We start from the raw sequence: 18,214 nt of genomic DNA, 5'->3' as shown, positions 1-18,214 counted from the left end.
TAATTTTTGTGGGAAGAAACATACTATTATGTTTTGGTTAATACTTAGTTTATTAAATCTAATATATTAGATGTTGGCAATATTAAAACTTTTATTTCAAAAGGTAATATAAGTATATTATCGTTCAAAAGTTACAAAAAGATGTGTGGTGAAATTTCTCCCTCACCCTTGCCCTGGCTACCTATTCAGTTGTTTTTTGAAAATAATTTTTTATTATGGAAAATTTCAAAAATACATAAAGGTAGCAAGAACAGAGTGAATTCCCATATTTCACCAGTGATCATTCTGTCTTTCTGATTTCATCTCTCTCCCCTCATACTCTCTTTTTTGCTTTTTAATCTGGAATTTAAAAAGTGAAATTCCAGACATCTGCTCATTTCACCTATACATAGTCTAGTATGTTTCTCTGAGAAAGACACCTTTAAAAAAATAAGACTATTGACTGGGGGCGGTGGCTCACTCCTATAATCCCAGCACTTCGGGAGCCGAGGCAGGCAGATGACTTGAGGTCAGGAGTTTGAGACCAGCCTGGCCAGCCTGGCAAATCTCCATCTCTACGAAAAATACAAAAAAATTAGCCAGGTGTGGTGGTGCGCCTGTAGTCCCAGGTACATGGGAGGCTGAGGCAGTCTCCTGGGTTGAACCCAGGAGGAGGAGGAGGTTGCAGTGAGCCAAGATCATGCTCCTGCACTCCAGCCTAGGTGACAGAGTGAGACTTCGTCCACTGGGCGGGGTGGGGGGAATTATACCTTTGTCACACCTATAACAAAATTTATAGTATCAATGAATACTTAGTCCATATTCAGATTTTCCAGTTGCTTGGTATCTTTACAGTTGATTTGTTTGCATTGTAATTCACCTCTCGAGGCAGCCAGTGTTATCAGTCTCGTATCTTTCCAGAGAAATTCTTAGAAAGTACATACATATATTCATGATGTTTTTTTAAAAACATTAATGATAGTCTGCTGAAATCATGATGTATCTTAACAGAACATCTTTATTCTTTGTTTATTATTGTATAGAATTGTAGTATGTGCCATAATTTACTCACCTAAGCACTATGTATTTCTGTTCTTTTTCTGTTTACAAGAATCCAAGAAGGGCTGTACTGAATGACTTTGTGCATATATGACCTCTCGCAATCATTCTCCCACTTATTCATTCAGCACATGGCTACTGAGGACCTGCTGTGTAGCAGGCATGTACTGGGAATGCAGCAGTGAACAAAACCAATCAATCCTTGTCCTCATGTAGCTTATGTCCTGGAGTATATCTCTAGGATGGATTCCTACAAGTGAGATGTTGAGGTTAAAGGTATGTACATTGATACAAATTGCCAGATTATCCCTCCATAAACATCGTGCCAAATTTTAGTTCAGTTTTATTTTTTATTTTTATTTTTTGAAACACTTCATAGCCCAGACTGGAGTGCAGGGGCTAAATTTCAGCTCACTGCAACTTCCATCTCCCAGGTTCAAGCGATTCTCCTGCCTCGGCCCCTCAAGTAGCTGGGATTATAGGTGCCCACCACCATGGCTGGCTAATTAATTTTTAGTTCTACTAGCAATTCTTAGAGGGTTTTTTGTTCTCTACTTGATAGGTAAGAGGTTAAAAATTGATATTAAACTTAATTGAATTTCTTTTAAACAATCTGAATTATAGTTTTTTTATATTATAATTTATAGTTTTTTAAAAAAAATTATAATTTAGTATAGGCTGTTTTTGCCATACTAAATTTGTAATAATTATATTGTAACTATAATTACAAATTATATTCAAGCCATATACTTGAAACAGTAGTTATAACAAATTCTGCTCTCAGAAAACTTAACTAAATTAAAAACCATAGCCTATTCTAAAATACATGATGGGTTGTCATTTCATTTTTCTATCTGGATCTCCTAGAATTAGAGATATTTTAAATACCTTGCTGTGTTATGAAAATCTTACCAGATCCGAAAGGGAAAAAATAAATAACCTCCTTAGATCACCCAAGGTTATGAGATTGAACATTTTCCTTCTCCTCTTTCTCATAGCTCTGATCCTGACTGCTTCTTCCAAGGTGATTCAAACCAGAGCAGACACACTTCTTGTTGTTGTTGTATTTTGTTAGGTGAATAACATGGGTTTTCTTTTCTTGTAACTTGGTGCCTTTCCCTCACACGATGTGTCCTCTGATTCTCAGGCTCTGCAATCCAGGCTGCTAGCTCTTATCCCTGTGTGTATTTCCATTTAAATTAATTAGAGGTAAATTGAAAAGTCAGCTTCTCATTCTCATTAGCTGCATTTCCAGGACTTAGTAGCCACCTGTGGCTGGCTGGTGATGAGGGGCTGGTCTGGTGAGTTGCCTTCCCTCTTCAGGAACTCATTCTTGAGCTCGCCTTTGTTGGTTTATATGATTTCTGGTGTTGATTGAAGTTTTGGAACCTGTTCATACTGGTTATCATGTGTGGCCCTGGGTATTCATTATTTCTTGCTGGTTTTGGTGCAGTTCCTTTTCTTCCTTACACTGTTTGGCTTATTCATAGCTCCCCGTATTTACCTTTCTCTCTACTTCTGTGCAAAAAATATACTTTAAAAACAGATATATACTTCATAGAAAAACAAAGCTATGTTTATTGATACTCTATTAAATCATCAAAAAATTAAGGGGAGGGCATATTTAACCTTCCTTTACATAAAAGTTATGTTAAAAAATATTATTTTATTTTGGGTATTCTTTCAGTAAGTTTATTGAGAACCCCTTATGTACTAGACACTTGTAATCATTGAGGAATTGATGATGAGTTAGCCATTTCTGCCCTCCTGGAATTTACATTCATTGTTACTGAGTCATAGCTTTTCACACAGGTTATTTTAATTAATTATCAATTTTCCATTTTGATATTTAAGTGGTCCCAACTTGACCAGTGCAGGAGCCCCTTTAAATCCATGGCTCCCTTGCCACTTAGCGCTGCCCTTGGCGTTTTGAGAGCACTGCTTTCTGGAGCAACGGGTTATTTAAGACTTTGGTTTTGGCTTTCTTTCCTTTTTCTTTTTCTTTTCTTTTTTGAAACAGTCTCGCTGTGTCATCCAGGCTGGAGTACAGTGGCGCTATCTAGGCTCACTGCAAGCTCTGCCTCCTGGGTTCACGCCATACTCCTGCCTCAGCCTCCTGAGTAGCTGGGACTACAGGCACCTGCCACCACGCCCGGCTGTGTGTATGTGTGCCGCGCCCAGCAAATTGTGTGTGTGTGTGTGTGTTTAGTAGAGACAGGGTTTCATCATGTCAGCCAGGGTGTATATATGTGTGTGTGTGCGCGCCACACCCAGCTAATTGTGTGTACGTGGTTAGTAGAGACAGGGTTTCATCATGTCAGCCAGGATGGTCTCCATCTCCTGACCTCGTAATCCGCCCGTCTCGGCCTCCCAAAGTGCTGGGATTACAGGCTTGAGCCACCGCGCCCGGCCTTGGCTTTCTTTTTTAAACCTGCTCTGGTCTGGCATCCGCTGCGCTGCAGGAGCCGGGCTCCTCTGGGGCCGCTCTGCGTATAGAGCCTGTGGAGGTTGACAGCCTTCTGCCGGTCCGGAGTCCCCTGGGTCTTGCCTGCCTTGGCTCCTGCCCTTTCTTCCCGTTTTCACAGCGCAGGCTCTCAGCTGTGCTCACCGGGGCCTGGCCAGCAGGACGTGGAGCCGCTGCAGGGTGTGATGAGGCTGGGGGACCTCGAGATTTCCCGGCCACGCCTCTGAGCTTTCGCGCTGTGCTGGAAGTCTGCTCCCCAGCCGCGGATCCCCCCCCACCGCCAGCCAGGCCTACTGGCTTCACCCCGCAGGTCGTTTCCTGCTGCCCCTTTCTCCTCCCGGCTCCTCTCCCATCTGTCTGGGTCTGGACCCTCACCAGTCCCCCCAGCCTAGGGGCTCCCTTCTCTTCCTCTCCCCGCTCCCCAGGGTCCTCGCTGGCTGGCTGCGGCCTCCCCCTCCCTCTGCACCCCGAGGGCGTCTCATCCTCCACCCAGTCCATCCCCCTGTCCAGCCCGCGGAGCCCACTCCGCCTCCACCTTCTGTCTCCACTGCGCGTTCTGCCTCCAGCCCTTCCTGTGTTTACTGCCTGCTGGCGTTTCTTCAAACAACTCACCCAACCCCGCAGCCCTCTCTCTGTTTTCCTTTGCAGCAAAACTTAAAAGCCTTGCCTGTATTCACTGTGCCTGGATCTCCAGACGTCACCAGCTGTTTTGCCACACGCCCTGTGGCGTGGCCTCTGGTCATTCTATGGCACTGACACAGCCCCTGGCGAGTCCTTGTGCCCACCCCGGACCACAAACCCCAGGCCTCGTCGGCAGCCGTCTGCCAGTGTCCATCCTGCTGCCATCCTCCCCTGTGCTTGGGCCAGAGGCCTCGAATCATTCTCGAGGCTTCTCTTGCTCTTCCACTCCATGCTGTTCTGACAGGAAGTCCACTCAGATTCCAGTTGCCACCTCTGGGTTAATGACTTGGCCTCTGCTCTCACCCAGTCCCTGTGGCGTCGCTCCAGGTGACAACGGATCCCCTCTGCTCAGACACCTCCGTGTGCCTCTGCCTTCCTTCCTCTAAGAGCCTCAGTCCCTATGTGATTGGGCCTCTTTTCCCCTTCCTGTCCCTGGCCAGTCCTCCTGCCATTTACTTGTCACCTGCGCTGGTCCCTTGCAGTGTTGGCATAGTGCCAGGCACCCTCCTGTTGCTTCCCACACGCGCTGCCTCCCCCAGCTATGTTCAGTGACACCCAGCTTATGTCATGCTGCCTCCCCACACAGCCCTGTCACCTCACCTTCTCTGGCTACTCTCCTGTCACCCCCTCACCTGCCCTGGCCACCCTCCCACTCTCTCCCATCACCCCCTCACCTGCCCCGGCCACCCTCCCACTCTCCCGTCACCCCCTCACCTGCCCCGGCCACCCTCCCACACTTTCCCGTCACCCCCTCACCTGCCCCGGCCACCCTCCCACACTTTCCCGTCACCCCCTCACCTGCCCCGGCCACCCTCCCATCACCCTCCCACTGTCTCTGGCAGAGTGAGCCTCATGAGGTGGAGCTTTGTTCTTAGTATTGCAAGGGCCTGTAACAGTGCCTGATAACAGATATTTTGTAAATATTAATTGCTCTTGAATTCTGCATCCATTTAGACTTATATTTTACCATTTTAGTATGAAATCCATCTTCCTGCATGATAAAAATGCTTACCAGAAAGTTTTCATTTATTGGTCATAATCCGTCTCACAAATGGGAAACCTGATGTTCATGGAGGTTGTGGACCTTGTTTTAAGCTTTGAAGTCAGAAAACTCGGACGTGAACCTTGATGTCACCCAATCCAAAGTCCATGCCCTCTATGGTGGGGCCCGGATGTCCTCCCTATCCTCACCAGGCCGCCGTGTGGCTGCCGCAGGGGTTATTGGGTGCAGGGCATGGGCCGGGCCACGCCCGCTGCCTCGCCACTCATGGGCTTCGGTGCCCTACTCCTTCCTTGGCTTGCAGTCAGTCGCTTTCACTTGCGGCTGCACATGATCTCGAATTGCTTTTAGACATTTCCCCTTATTTTAGTCTCTCTAAAACAACCAATTTTTTGGAAATTTATTTCTTCTCATGAATTTCAGATAGTGTTCAGGGCAGGTAGTTTTGACTTTGGAATCTTTTATTCTTAGCTCTACTCTTCCTTCACTTATTCATGAGTTCCTGTTGCATTTCTTCTTTTCCGCATCTCCCCCATGGATCCCTTTCAGTTAATAGCTCAGGTGAGGTCTTTCCTAGGTCATGGCAGTTTTCTGCTGTTAGCTCCCACATGCTGTCTGCCGTCCTTTCTCCTGGCTTCTGGAATTAGGTTTGCTGATGGTCTGTGGTGAGACACTGATCCCCTCCTCTCGCCGCTGAAAACCGCAGTGGTCTTAGAATGTCGTCTGCTGACTAAGCCTTCCCTTTCTGGCCGGCTGTTCTGTTTCATTGCTGGGTGTCTATTCTGTTGTCTTAATTCTGGTAATGTAGTAATGCTTTTTTGTTTTTTTTTTTTTTGAGAGACTTTAAAACAGCAAATAGCAGATTTACGGGAAGATTTGAAAAGAAAGGAAACCAAATGGTCAAGTACACACGGCCGTCTCAGAAGCCAGATAGAAATGTTAGTCAGAGAGAACACAGACCTCAGGGAAGAAATAAAAGTGATGGAAAGATTCCGACTGGATGCCTGGAAAAGAGCAGAAGCCGTAGAGCGCAGCCTTGAGGTGGAGAAGAAGGACAAGCTCGCGGTAGGCGGGGAGGCCAGTGGGTTGTGTCAGGCCGGGGGAACTTCAGTATCTGAGCGTTCAAATTCATAGAGTCAGAAAGTAGAATGGGGCTGCCAGGGGCTGGGGGGCAGCGGGGAGTGACTGTGAACATGGATAGTTTCCGTCTTGTAAGATGGAAAGTGTCCTGGAGCTGGATGGAGGGCGATGGTTGCAGTATACCCCAGAGATCCTTAATGCCACTGAAGTGTGCACCTAAACATGCCGAAGACGGTGAATTTTATGTGATACCTATTTTACCACAACTAAAAAGATTGTCCAAGCGTTGCTATACACGGGTACTTGGCAGACTCATTTCTCTAATTCCTGTGGAGGAGGTTTGCTACAGTAGGCAGATCATCTCTGTTAAAACAGACCAGGGGAGATTTTCGCCGAGAGTTGCATGCATATGACCCTTTTTAATCAAGTAATTGGTCTTTCATTCATCTTTGTGAACAACCAGGGTGTGCCAGGCACTGCGTTAGGCGCTTGGGGTACAGCAGTGAACAGACAAAATTCCTTACCCTTATGAAGGTGACATTCCAGTGGTGGAAGAAAGACTGTAATAAGTCAAATAATAAAACGTGTGGTGTGTGAGATGGTGATGAGACCAGGAGAAGCAGGGCGGTGGAGTGGCGTCACCATCTGGGTGGGACGGCCTGGGAAGCGCATGTGAGGAGTGGCTGGGTGGCCGCCTGAGCCTGCAGAGGAGCCCCAGGCTGTAGCCGCGCCTGAGTGGGCCTGGGATGGGGCAATCGGAGTATGGGCGAGGAGCGGTGGGCCAGCCCTTGGGGTGGGATGGGACAGTGGGCGGTGGATGGGAGTCCTAACAGATGGCAGCATGCACCTGGGCATTTTTTGAGTGAGGGGGAGTCTGGAGGGCTCTGAATAAACGGTGGCCAGGCTTCTTTACCTCTGACTGCTGTAGACCAGGAACAGGTGGAAGGGAGCGTGGGCAACACCAGGCACGCGGTAGGGCTCGGGGGACCGGGTGGCAGTGGCAGGTGGAGAGAAGCAGACTGTGTTTGTCGTTGAGCTGTGTGTGTGGTTGGTGGTGACATCAAGGAAGGAGTCAGGAATGGCCTCAACTTAGTTTTGTGTGTTGGTCTCACGAAGGTCCCACTGACTAGGAGCAACTGCAAGAAGGGAGCACATGGCCACCAGGAACTCAGGCTTGGACAGGGGACATTGAAATGCCTACAAGACACACGGGAGATCCGACTAGGCAGCTGCACACGGCAGCACAGGCTCCGGTTGGGGACAGACACCCGGGGTCATCCAATGTGTGATACAGCACGGGGCAGGGAGAGGCAGCAGGGCTGTGAGTAGGCAGGGAGGAGTGGGTGAGCAGCCAGAGAGCAGGAGGCCAGGAGGCTGTGTGGTGTCCTGAGAACAAGTGAAGAAAAGGCTGCAAGGAGGAGGGTGGCCGCCTGTGTCGGGTGTGGCAGCAGCTCAGAGGACTGAAACCGGCCGTGGGGTTTACCAGGTGGGAGGAACTGTGGACCTTGAGAAGGTCTGTTTCCCTGGAGTGTTGAAGAGGAAAGCCTGATTGGCTGGGAGCAGATAACAGCTTTGTAGTTTTGCAGTAAATTAAGGACATGAGGGTAGTGGCCATGGGGAAAATGTTTTGTTTTTAAGATGGTGAAATTAACAGGTGTTTGTGTAGCGGTTGGACTGATTCAGTGGAGAGGAAGATATCGATGCAGAAGGAAGTGGAAGAATTGCAGAAGCACCACACTTGGCGAAGTGAGAGGAGCTGGGTCCAGGCAGGGAGTGGAGGGCAGGCTGTGGCCAGGCAATGGCCTTCATGCACAGAGGCGGGAGGTGCAGGCACAGCGCGGGCTTCTGTGAGGGCGGAGGTGGCAGGAGGGGAGGAGATACAGAAAGCCGGAGGTCATCTGTGTGAACAAAAGCAGAGGCTGGGGTAATAGAGTGATTCGTGGCTGTACCTGGGCCCACCTGGGTCAGAGACTGAAATTTTAAAACGAGAATTGCACGTATGTTGTTCTTAGCTTGTGGTCATCCAAGTGAATGCCACCAAGTGAGCAGAGGGAGGGAAGCTAACAGTGTGTGTGACAAGAGTGCCTGCTGCAGAGCATACTTTAGCTGCAAGAGGACAGTGTGGGCCCGGAGGCTTTCAGGACATGGCAAGCACTGGGGGTCGAGGACCCGCAGGGCCATGTCTGTCGGCTCTGAGCGTGGTCAGGGCCAGGGAATTAACAGAATGAGCTGCAAAGACGGGAGAGTAGTGAGAAAGTAGCATTCTGCTCCTCGCCGCCCCTTACCTTTTAGCGTGAAAGCTTCCCAAAATAGAGAATAGGGGAAAGAATGTACAGTTAACACCTGGGTACCCACTTGGATTCAACCACTAGGAACATTTTGCCATAGTTCTGCCTGTTTCACTGAACCATTTGAAGGTAGTTGTAGGAATCATGGCATCTCACCCCTAAATGCTTTAGCATTTTATTAAATCGCATTAACTTTTGAAGAGACCAGGCTGATTATTTTCTAGAATGCCCCACCTTCTGGATTTTTGTAAGTAGAATGCCTTGAAATTAATAATTTTGTGGTTATTGATAATTGCAGACGTTGATAGTATTGATAATAACAAGTTCTAGGGTTGACCACTGGGGTGTGGAGCTGAGGTAGGACACCAAGGAGGACAGCACTGGAAGCATCATCCCCTGGCAGGCAGGGACCTGGTGGGGGCTGGGGCAAGTAGTATTGGGGCTTGATTTGGCCAGAAATGGAGGTGGGATGCAGAGAGGACTCACCCCACCTCATCCTCACAGGGAGTGCTCGGTGGTGGTCTCGGGGAGAGCTGGGCTCAGCTGGACTGTCCTGGGGGGAGTGTGAGTGGGGAGCACCCTGCTCTGTTAATGGTGAGAGGAGATGGTTCAGGTTACCTTGCCTGCTGTGTCCTCACTTGAATGTTTGTCAAAAGGAGCGTGTGTGTGTGTGTGCGCACGTGCACGCACGTGCGTGTAGTGATTCCTAAATAACAGCTTGTTTTGGTCTGTTGTATAAATGAAAATAATATGAATAAACAAAACCCACGGCGTTCTCATCACTAGCTGAGTTTTATTAGTTTCACTTAGTGTATTAATAGACTAACACTCATTTTAAATAAAAAATTCTCTTATGCTATAGAACACATCTGTTCGATTTCAAAACAATCAGATTTCTTCAGGAACCCAGGTAGAAAAATACAAGAAAAATTATCTTCCAATGCAAGGTAAGAGGCTGCATGATCTTTTTATAAAACATTTCAGAATGTAAAGAATAAACAGTTTATACCCAACTTAATAAAACATTGTAAATGTAATTGAAGCTCCTGTGCATCATCTTATTCCCCCAGTTAATTTCTGCCCTGATAATGGCCCATGCTTATTTTTTTTAAATTCTTTTACCATGTTGTGTTCATAAATTGATATACTGGTTTAGCATCCCAAATCTGAAACTTTCTGAAGGCAAGAATGATGCTCAAAGGAAACATTCATTGGAGCATTCTGAATGTGGATTAGGGATGCTCAACCAGTAAGTATTTGCAAATAGTTCAAAACTTGGAAAAAAAAATGGAGATCTGCAACACTGTTCACAAGCATTTTGGGTAAGGGACACTCAAGCTTGTGGTATTGTTTCATATTCTGTGTGTCCTTCTGCAATTTTTCTCTCAATACCGTATGACTTACCCATCTTCACACACAAAGCCTCCAGTGGACTGATTTTAGTAGCTATAGAGATGGCGTTGGATACTGCAGCAGTTCAGCATTCCTGCTGAGGGGCAGGTAGGTTTGCATGCTAATGAGGAGGGCTGCAGAGCGTGTCTTGATCCTGTGGCTTCTCTAGGATACCTGTAAAGAGGAAGATGCCGGGCCGTGTCACCTGGAGGTTTTCCCTTTGCTCTGCACCATGGTGGTACCAGTTTGTTACTGTCAGCAGAGTATGCTCTTCATACTTGCAAACACTTCAGCTGGCCAGACTTTAAAATTTTGGCCAGTTGATATAAAATGATGGTTCATTCCGTGAGCTGGTAAGGCCCTGTGAGCATTTCTTACATTCAGCCAGCATTTGAGGTTCCCCTTTTGTGAACTGCCTATTCCTTTGTCCATTTAAAATTTTGGATGTGTGTGTGTTTTCTCCTTATAATTATTCTGCATACTAATCCTTTGTCAGTTACAAGGACTGCTAATATTTTCTCCCAATCTGGGTTCAGTTTTTCCGTTTGTGTTTTTTAATGTTTTTCCTTGTAATGTTGACTTTACCAGTCTTTTAAAATAGGTTTTGGTTTTCATGACTTTAATTCTTCTCAATCCTCAGGCCGTAAGTACACCATTTTCTTCTTTGCGCTTTTGCATTCACATCTGAGTTTTTAATCTGGAATTTAAAAAAATTATTTTCGTGAAATAAATTTAGAAAAGATATATGCAATTTGACAATTACAAAGCAAATACTTGGGTTACCACCACCTGCTTAAAGACATAGATTAGCGGCAGCCCAGAGCTGCCCTCCGTGGAGTCCATGGCTTCTCTTTATGGCATACTCATGTTCTCGTGCTCTGCTTCATTGCGCCCTCAGATACTGTGGTTTTTTACAAATGGAAGATTTGTAGCAACTCTGCACTGAGCAGGTCTGTTGGTGCCATTTTCCAATAGCATGTGCTCACTTTGGTAGTATACATTAGCAGTCCCCGGCCTTTTTGGCATCAGGGACCAGTTTTGTGGAAGACAATTTTTGCATGGACTGGGGGAAGGGGGATGGTTTTGGGATGATTCAGCATATTAAATTTATTGTGCACTTTAATTCTAATATTACGTTGTAACATATAATGAAATAATTTTGACTCACCATAACGTAGAATCAGGGGGAGCCCTGAGCCTGTTTTCCTGCAGTTAGACGGTCCCATCTGGGGGTGATGGGAGACAGTGACAGATCATCAGGCATTAATTAGATTCTCACAAGGAGCGCGCACCCTAGATCCCGCGCACATGCAGTTCACAATAGGGCTCTTGCTCCTGCGAGAATCTAATGCCGCTGCTGATCTGACAGAAGGAGGCGGCGCTCAGGTGGTCATGCGAGTGATGGGGCGCTGCTGTAAATACAGGTGAAGCTTTGCTGGCTCGCCCACCCGCTGCTCGTCTCCTGCTGTGTGGCCCAGTTCCTACAGGCCCCAGACCAGTATATGGCGGGGCTTTGGGCCCCCTGGTATAAGTGGTATATTTTTAACCTACATATATTGCAAATCAGTATCTTCTCCTGGTTCATGGCTTGTCTTTTTGCTCTTTATAGTATCTTTTGATGAACCTAAATTCTTAAAGTAGTTCACTTTCAGCTTTTCCCTTTGGGCCGTGCTTCTTAGTTCTTTCCCTCTCTTGGGGTCATCAACATCCCTCCCCTCGTACCCACCCAGCTATTCCGGCCCTGTATACCCCCAGCTTCCTCTGTCCCCACTTTCCAGGGTGGGTTCACACAGTCCTCTGGACAGTGTGCTTGCACCTGGAGCCTGTCCATGCCCACGGTCACCTCTCCTTATCCTGCCTAGTTGGTGGATACTTGGGGTTCAAGTTAAAGTTAGTTCATAATCAGCCTGAGAAGAATTAAATTTGATATACAGTGGCTTTGCAGCCTGGTTCTGCCTTTTATTAGTTGACAACCTTGGCAGGTTATTTAACCACTTAGCCTTGGTTTTCTTGCCTATAAAATGGGAATATTATTCTAGTCTTTTCTGTAGAGGTGGTTATGAGAAATGATGTCACACAGCTTTAGTCATAGTTAACTTTGCACACATAACCTCTGGGGGTGAAGCTTGACATTCTTGTGTCATCCCAAACAGAGCACTCCTGCTGTCCCCCAGAGCCTTGTCTGCCATCTGCCCCTTGGCTCAAGCCCAGACGCCTGTGTACTCCGAGTACTTCTTCTGTTATCCTTCACCATCCACTCCCAGCAGTCCCCAGACTGATCCTTCGGATGTTATTTTCTGGATCTGTTGGTTACACTGAATCATGAAATTGCTGATGTGTGGCAGTTTGGGACCTACAAATCAGTCGTTTCCCGTGGTGTAATGGAACCATTCCTGTCTCACAGGCACAGCACAGCCGCCTCACACGCCCGGCAGCTTGTTGGCTGACCGCCTGCCTTAGCTCTCCTCCTTCAGGCCATTCTCCTGTAACATCCAGCTCCGTTACACTTTTTAACATGTAGGTCAGATTCTGGCACTTGCTCGAGACCCTTCCAAGTTGAGTGTTTACAATATGAATTGGCACATGGGATGAAAATACTGGCACTTCAGTGTATTTTGAGAGATTCACCTCACTTTGTTGTTGGTGGAGGTGTGTTTATTTTGTAATGTATGTGTTGCTGGTACAGTATGTGATTGGTGTGCTGGTCATATTATAGAAAGTTTACACCACAGCCACAAGGGCATTTATGTTTTAACTAAATACCCCGTTATTTGGTGAAGCCAAATTCCACAGGTGTTAGATGCCTTTTACCTGCACCTTACACCTTGTGATTGTCTCTGAAATATACTTGGGTCTGTCAGGCTGTTTGATCACTTGTCTCTTCCCCAGGATTGTAAACTCTGAGAACAGATATTGTCTTCTTGGACATCTAGGACTTGAGTACCTGTGTCAGAGAACTACAAATTAGTAAAGAAAAACATTAAGACATCCTTAACTAATGGATAAAGGACAGCAGCTCACAGGATATGAACTAAGGAAATGTTTGATCATACTAGTAAAATTTTCAATTAACTGTTAAATCTAACTCTGACAATTTTATTCTAATAGGCAATCCACCTCGAAGATCCAAGTCTGCACCTCCTCGTGATTTAGGCAATTCGGATAAGGGACAAGTAAATCTGTTTTTATATATTCAAACATACATTACTCAGGCTTGAAATCAATGTGTGAATAGACTTAAGTTTCTAAGCCATAAGTAAAAGAGAGTTTTTACTTAACATTATAAATGTTATATTTTGTAAACACTAGTATCAGACTCTGGCCTCAGAAGTAAGAGGAGGTTTTAGCTGCTAAAATGTCTTGTGTTACAGGCTGCCTCTCCCAGGGAGCCACTTGAACCACTGAACTTCCCAGATCCTGAATATAAAGAGGAAGAGGAAGACCACAACATACAGGGAGAAATCAGTCATCCTGATGGAAAGGTTAACATTTTTTTTGAAATAATGAATTCTAAAAAAAATAAACATTGGTTAAAATAGTTGAAACACATAGAATCTAAAATAAGGGCTCTTTGGATAACTTGCCTTTAGATGCCATTTCTCGTTCAGAGATTCAGCAAAAGAAGGCATACAATCGCTGTATGATTTTTGTTCTTACTCCAAAGCCTTTGTAATCCTTGGCACTTCTTAAAAGCTTCAGTTCATTCTAGGTCTTCCTTTCTTGCAGCCTTTCTTACACTGATCCTGAATCAGGGGCCTCTCTCCCCGTCTCCAGCCAACACAGTTTTATTCTTATGCTTAGGAAAGTTTCTTAGTGGGAAAACTGCCTGGGGGTTCCAGCTAAAGGGAATGAGGAGGAAAGGAATATATACAGGTTAGAGGTGATGAGGGAATTTTTCCCTCAGGCTTATGGAAAATTTACTTTTCAAATACCCTAAACTGGTCCATTTCTATTGAAATTATAGGGTTAGAGTTCCCTGCTATCCTTGAGGAGTGACAGAAGGACAAAGAGCAACAGTCAAAAGTAGTAGTTAGACTTTCCTGTGCGTCTGCTTTAGGGTAACAAATCGTTGATAAGGGAAGGTCTTCTTTTTTAGATGAATCCCAGCTAATCCATGGAAAAGGAATGAGAACACTAGAAAATTACGAGTTTGCTACTCGTAAAGTCGGCAGTTGGGAGGAGAATTAGGCATACATTGGTCAGGAGAAAATCTTCCTTAGGTGACAATCTTGTGTTTTTTTAGGTGGAAAAGGTTTATAAGAACGGGTGTCGTGTTATACTGTTTCCCAATGGAACTCGGAAGGAAGTGAGTGCAGATGGGAAGACCATCACCGTCACTTTCTTTAATGGTGACGTGAAGCGGGTCATGCCAGACCAGAGAGTGGTATGTGTCCAGAGGCGTTCTCCTCCACAGCTTCACCATCTCGGGAGAAAAGGCAGACTGACTGTGTGTCTTTACAGATCTACTACTACGCAGCTGCCCAGACCACTCACACGACGTACCCGGAGGGACTGGAAGTCTTACATTTCTCAAGTGGACAAATAGGTACAAACTTGTTTCACCCTCTCATTAAATTCTTCCCTTCCTTCAAAAAATATTTATTGTAACTTTTTAAACAGAAAAACATTTCCCAGATGGAAGAAAAGAAATCACGTTTCCTGACCAGACTGTTAAAAACTTACTTCCTGATGGACAAGAAGAAAGCATTTTCCCAGATGGTACAATTGTCAGAGTACAACGGTATGACACCATCATGTTCAATTGTCAGAGCACAACGGTATGACACCATCATGTTCAATTGTCAGAGCACAACGGTATGACACCATTAGGTACAATTGTCAGAGCACAACGGTATGACACCATTATGTTCAATTGTCAGAGCACAACGGTATGACACCATCATGTACAATTGTCAGAGCACAACGGTATGACACCATTAGGTACAATTGTCAGAGCACAACGGTATGACACCATTATGTTCAATTGTCAGAGCACAACGGTCTGACACCATTAGGTACAATTGTCAGAGCACAACGGTATGACACCATCATGTACAATTGTCAGAGCACAACGGTATGACACCATTAGGTACAATCGTCAGAGCACAACGGTATGACACCATTATGTTCACAGAAAAACCACTCGGTGTGACAGCTGTTCACTGTGCTCATAAGGTGCCCCAGCCTTGCATTTCTGATGACACACGACATCCATATTAGGGGGTTCAGTCTGAATGAATGTCCCATAGGCATGTCAAGCAGTCAACTTGATGCTTTTCCGTTCCATTCTTTCAAAACAGATTTTAAGTTTGATCATGCCCCTTCCCAGGAATGGCTCTCTTCCCCACCTGATACAGAGCAAGCACTCAGATGGTATTTAAATGTGTGAAAGAAGGGCCCATTTTAATATAACAAGAGGAAGAACACAAGTTTAAAAAAATCCCTAAGCATTTTGTGGTGAAAATATGATTAAAACAAAGCTTTTAACAGGTACATGTAAATGCTAATCTGATAATTGGAACTAGCACCATGAAGCAGAACCACTGAAGAAAATTACAATTGTACAGGGGAAAGAACCAAGGGATGTCTCCAGAAGTAGCTGCCAGAATCAAAAGGCTACTTTTCAATAGTTTTCCTGTTGCCTATTTTCTATTTTTTTAAAGAAATTCTATTTTAAATTTTACAGTGATGGCAGCAAACTCATAGAGTTTAATAATGGCCAAAGAGAACTACATACTGCCCAGTTCAAGAGACGGGAATACCCAGATGGCGCTGTTAAAACCGTATATGCAAACGGTCATCAAGAAACGAAGTACAGATCTGGTCGGATAAGAGTTAAGGACAAGGAGGGTAATGTGCTAATGGACACGGAGCTGTGACGATCCCTGTGTGATCATGAAGTAACAAAAACTGATTTTTCTTGTTAAAAAATGTACATTTATTGTGGATTCTGTTTAATTTATTGTGTATGTGTGGGGAAAAGATTGGATTCTAAAATAAATGTTTATCCTGTGGCATCTTCATTTTTATATTCTTTGAAATGCAATGAAGCTCTCATTTAGAATTCACCTACCCTGCCTTTCAACAGAGTAAGGAAAGCATTTTTACTCTTTAGAAACTGTACAGGTTTTTACAATAAGCGGGTGTGTTTATGGGTTAGAAATGGCTATAAAAACCAAGAAGTACAGGAAGTACATTACATAGATGTCCCACAGGCACATCAGCCATAGAGCACTGGACTTGCACAGAAAGTGTACTCAAGGAGTAAACACGTCTCTGTAGCCAAAATATTACTATGTTCAGTTAGTACCAAAATTAAAGCATTTGATCTACTACAGAGGTTCATTAATTATAATAGAATGGGGAGTTACAACAGTGGATGAATATAAATAGGTCACATACAACCAGTAGTAATCATAGTGAGGAGAAAAGTTATAACAAGGCAGACACTGTAATGTCTCAAAATGGGACACCTGAGAGGAGAAGGGGCGTGAACGATGAGTAGCCGGTGTTAAGCCATGGACCACCACTACCTTCATCTTATCACAGTGAGATTACTGTAGCCTCATGGAGGCAAGATGTCCCTGAAGGATGGGCAAGTCACCTACTTGTAAATTCATATAATACAGATTGGTCTAGATAGACCTTACCTGTCACATACACCATGAATCAGGTTTTGTTAATGAAATCTATCAATTCCAGGTGACTTAATATGAAAAATAAAACTTTTCAAAGAAAGTACATATATATATGTATATAATCTATCTCAGAAGAGGTAAGGATTTTTAAATGAGACAAAAAGCACAAACCTTAAAGGAAAACATTGATAGGCCAGGCATGGTGGCTTATGCCTGTAATCCCAGCACTTTGGGAGGCAAAGTTGGCAGATCACTTGAGGTCAGGAGTTCGAGACCAGCCTGGCCAACATGGTGAAACCCTGTCTCTACTAAAAATACAAAAATTAACTGGGTGTGGTGGTGCATGCCTGTAATCCCAGCTACTTGGGAGGCAGGACAATCGCTTGAACCCAGGAGGCGGAGGTTGCAATGAGCTGAGACCATGCCACTGCACTCCACTCTAGGTGAGAGTGAGACTCTTGTCTCAAAGGGGGGGAAAAAAAAGGAAAAAATGTTGCTAAATGAGTGAACATTTCTGTCAAATGATATTACAAAACGGGAAAGACAAGCCCCAGACTCGAAGACATACAACTGATCAGGGATGATTAGAATACATCGTTTCTACAAATCAGTAAGAAAATTGCAAATAATAGAAAAATAGACAAAATATGAACAAGCAATAAACAAGTGACAGAACGGGCACCAGCTAATAAACCAGTGAATGCATATTCAACGAGATACGCAGTGAGATACCTTTTCTTACTAATACCACTGGCAAAAGTCTGGCGACACCAAGTGCTGACACGGAGCTCAGACAACCAGTGGTGGGATAAATTGGTAGAATATACTGTTCAGAAAGCAAAAAAGTAGTTGGAAAGTAATTGTAAAAGTAAAGTAACCCCATGACCCAGCAAATTCCATCACTATGTATATGTACTAGAAAACTGCTCATGTATACAAGGCTCCTAAAGGAATATTTATGAGAAAAAAACTGGTAAAGGAGTATCAGGATAAATTATGTGCACGGATGGATATAGCAGTAAAAGTGAATTGAGTTACACATACCAACATGGATACATAGCAAACAAAATAGAAAATAAAAGATGATTGTGTGACAGCAGATACATTAAAAAATACACAGAGCAATACTGTATCATTTATGGATGCATTCATATGTAGTAAAATTATAAAGACCTTTATATGAATGATAAACACCAAATCGTAACAGTAGTATTTACCTCTTAATATGGTTGGCTGTGGTCCCACCCAAATCTCCAGTTGTTCTCATGATAATGAGTTCTGACAAGATCTGATGGTTTTGTAAGGGGCGTCTCCCCCCTTTGCTTTGCATTGCTCCCTGCTGCCACCTGTGAAGAAGGTGATTTGCTTCCCCTTCACCTTCTGCCATGTTTGTAAGTTTTCTGAGGCCTCCCCAGCCATGTGTATCCAAGAGTCAATTAAACCTCTTTCCTTTCTAAATTACCCAGTCGCAGGCAGTTCTTTCTATCAGTGTAAGAACATACTAATACACTTCTACAGAATGCAGGGAGAATGTGCTTGGGAGCAGCTTTTTCGTACTAATGTCTTACTTCTTAAGCTGAATCATTAGGTATAAAATGAATAAATTTTTTTCATGTGTCTTAGCTATTTCATT

General features: G+C 44.6%; 1 protein-coding gene across 3 annotated transcripts in view; it reads left to right on the top strand.

Annotated features, from left to right (window-relative positions):
• CENPJ (centromere protein J) overlaps positions 1-16,680 on the top strand; it is a 41,810-nt gene extending 25,130 nt beyond the window's left edge. Inside the window, exons 10-18 of one of the 3 annotated variants that reach the window (XR_003116483.1) lie at positions 6,024-6,248; positions 9,414-9,498; positions 12,348-12,464; positions 13,052-13,116; positions 13,315-13,425; positions 14,187-14,327; positions 14,405-14,489; positions 14,564-14,684; positions 15,630-16,680. Coding sequence is in view for 1 of the 3 variants with exons in the window: in XM_025364240.1 (XP_025220025.1) it covers positions 6,024-6,248; positions 9,414-9,498; positions 13,052-13,116; positions 13,315-13,425; positions 14,187-14,327; positions 14,405-14,489; positions 14,564-14,684; positions 15,630-15,822 (1,026 nt within the window). In the remaining 2 variants the exon portion in view is untranslated. The remainder of the gene's footprint in view (positions 1-6,023; positions 6,249-9,413; positions 9,499-12,347; positions 12,465-13,051; positions 13,117-13,314; positions 13,426-14,186; positions 14,328-14,404; positions 14,490-14,563; positions 14,685-15,629) is intronic. The other 2 variants (XM_025364240.1, XR_003116484.1) reach the window with 2 other exon arrangements.
• Positions 16,681-18,214: the final 1,534 nt, after the last annotated feature.

The sequence above is a fragment of the Theropithecus gelada genome, chromosome 17, assembly GCF_003255815.1.
Source record: "Theropithecus gelada isolate Dixy chromosome 17, Tgel_1.0, whole genome shotgun sequence".
NCBI classification, from domain to species: domain Eukaryota; kingdom Metazoa; phylum Chordata; class Mammalia; order Primates; family Cercopithecidae; genus Theropithecus; species Theropithecus gelada.
This window is presented reverse-complemented; position numbering and strand designations above follow the sequence as displayed.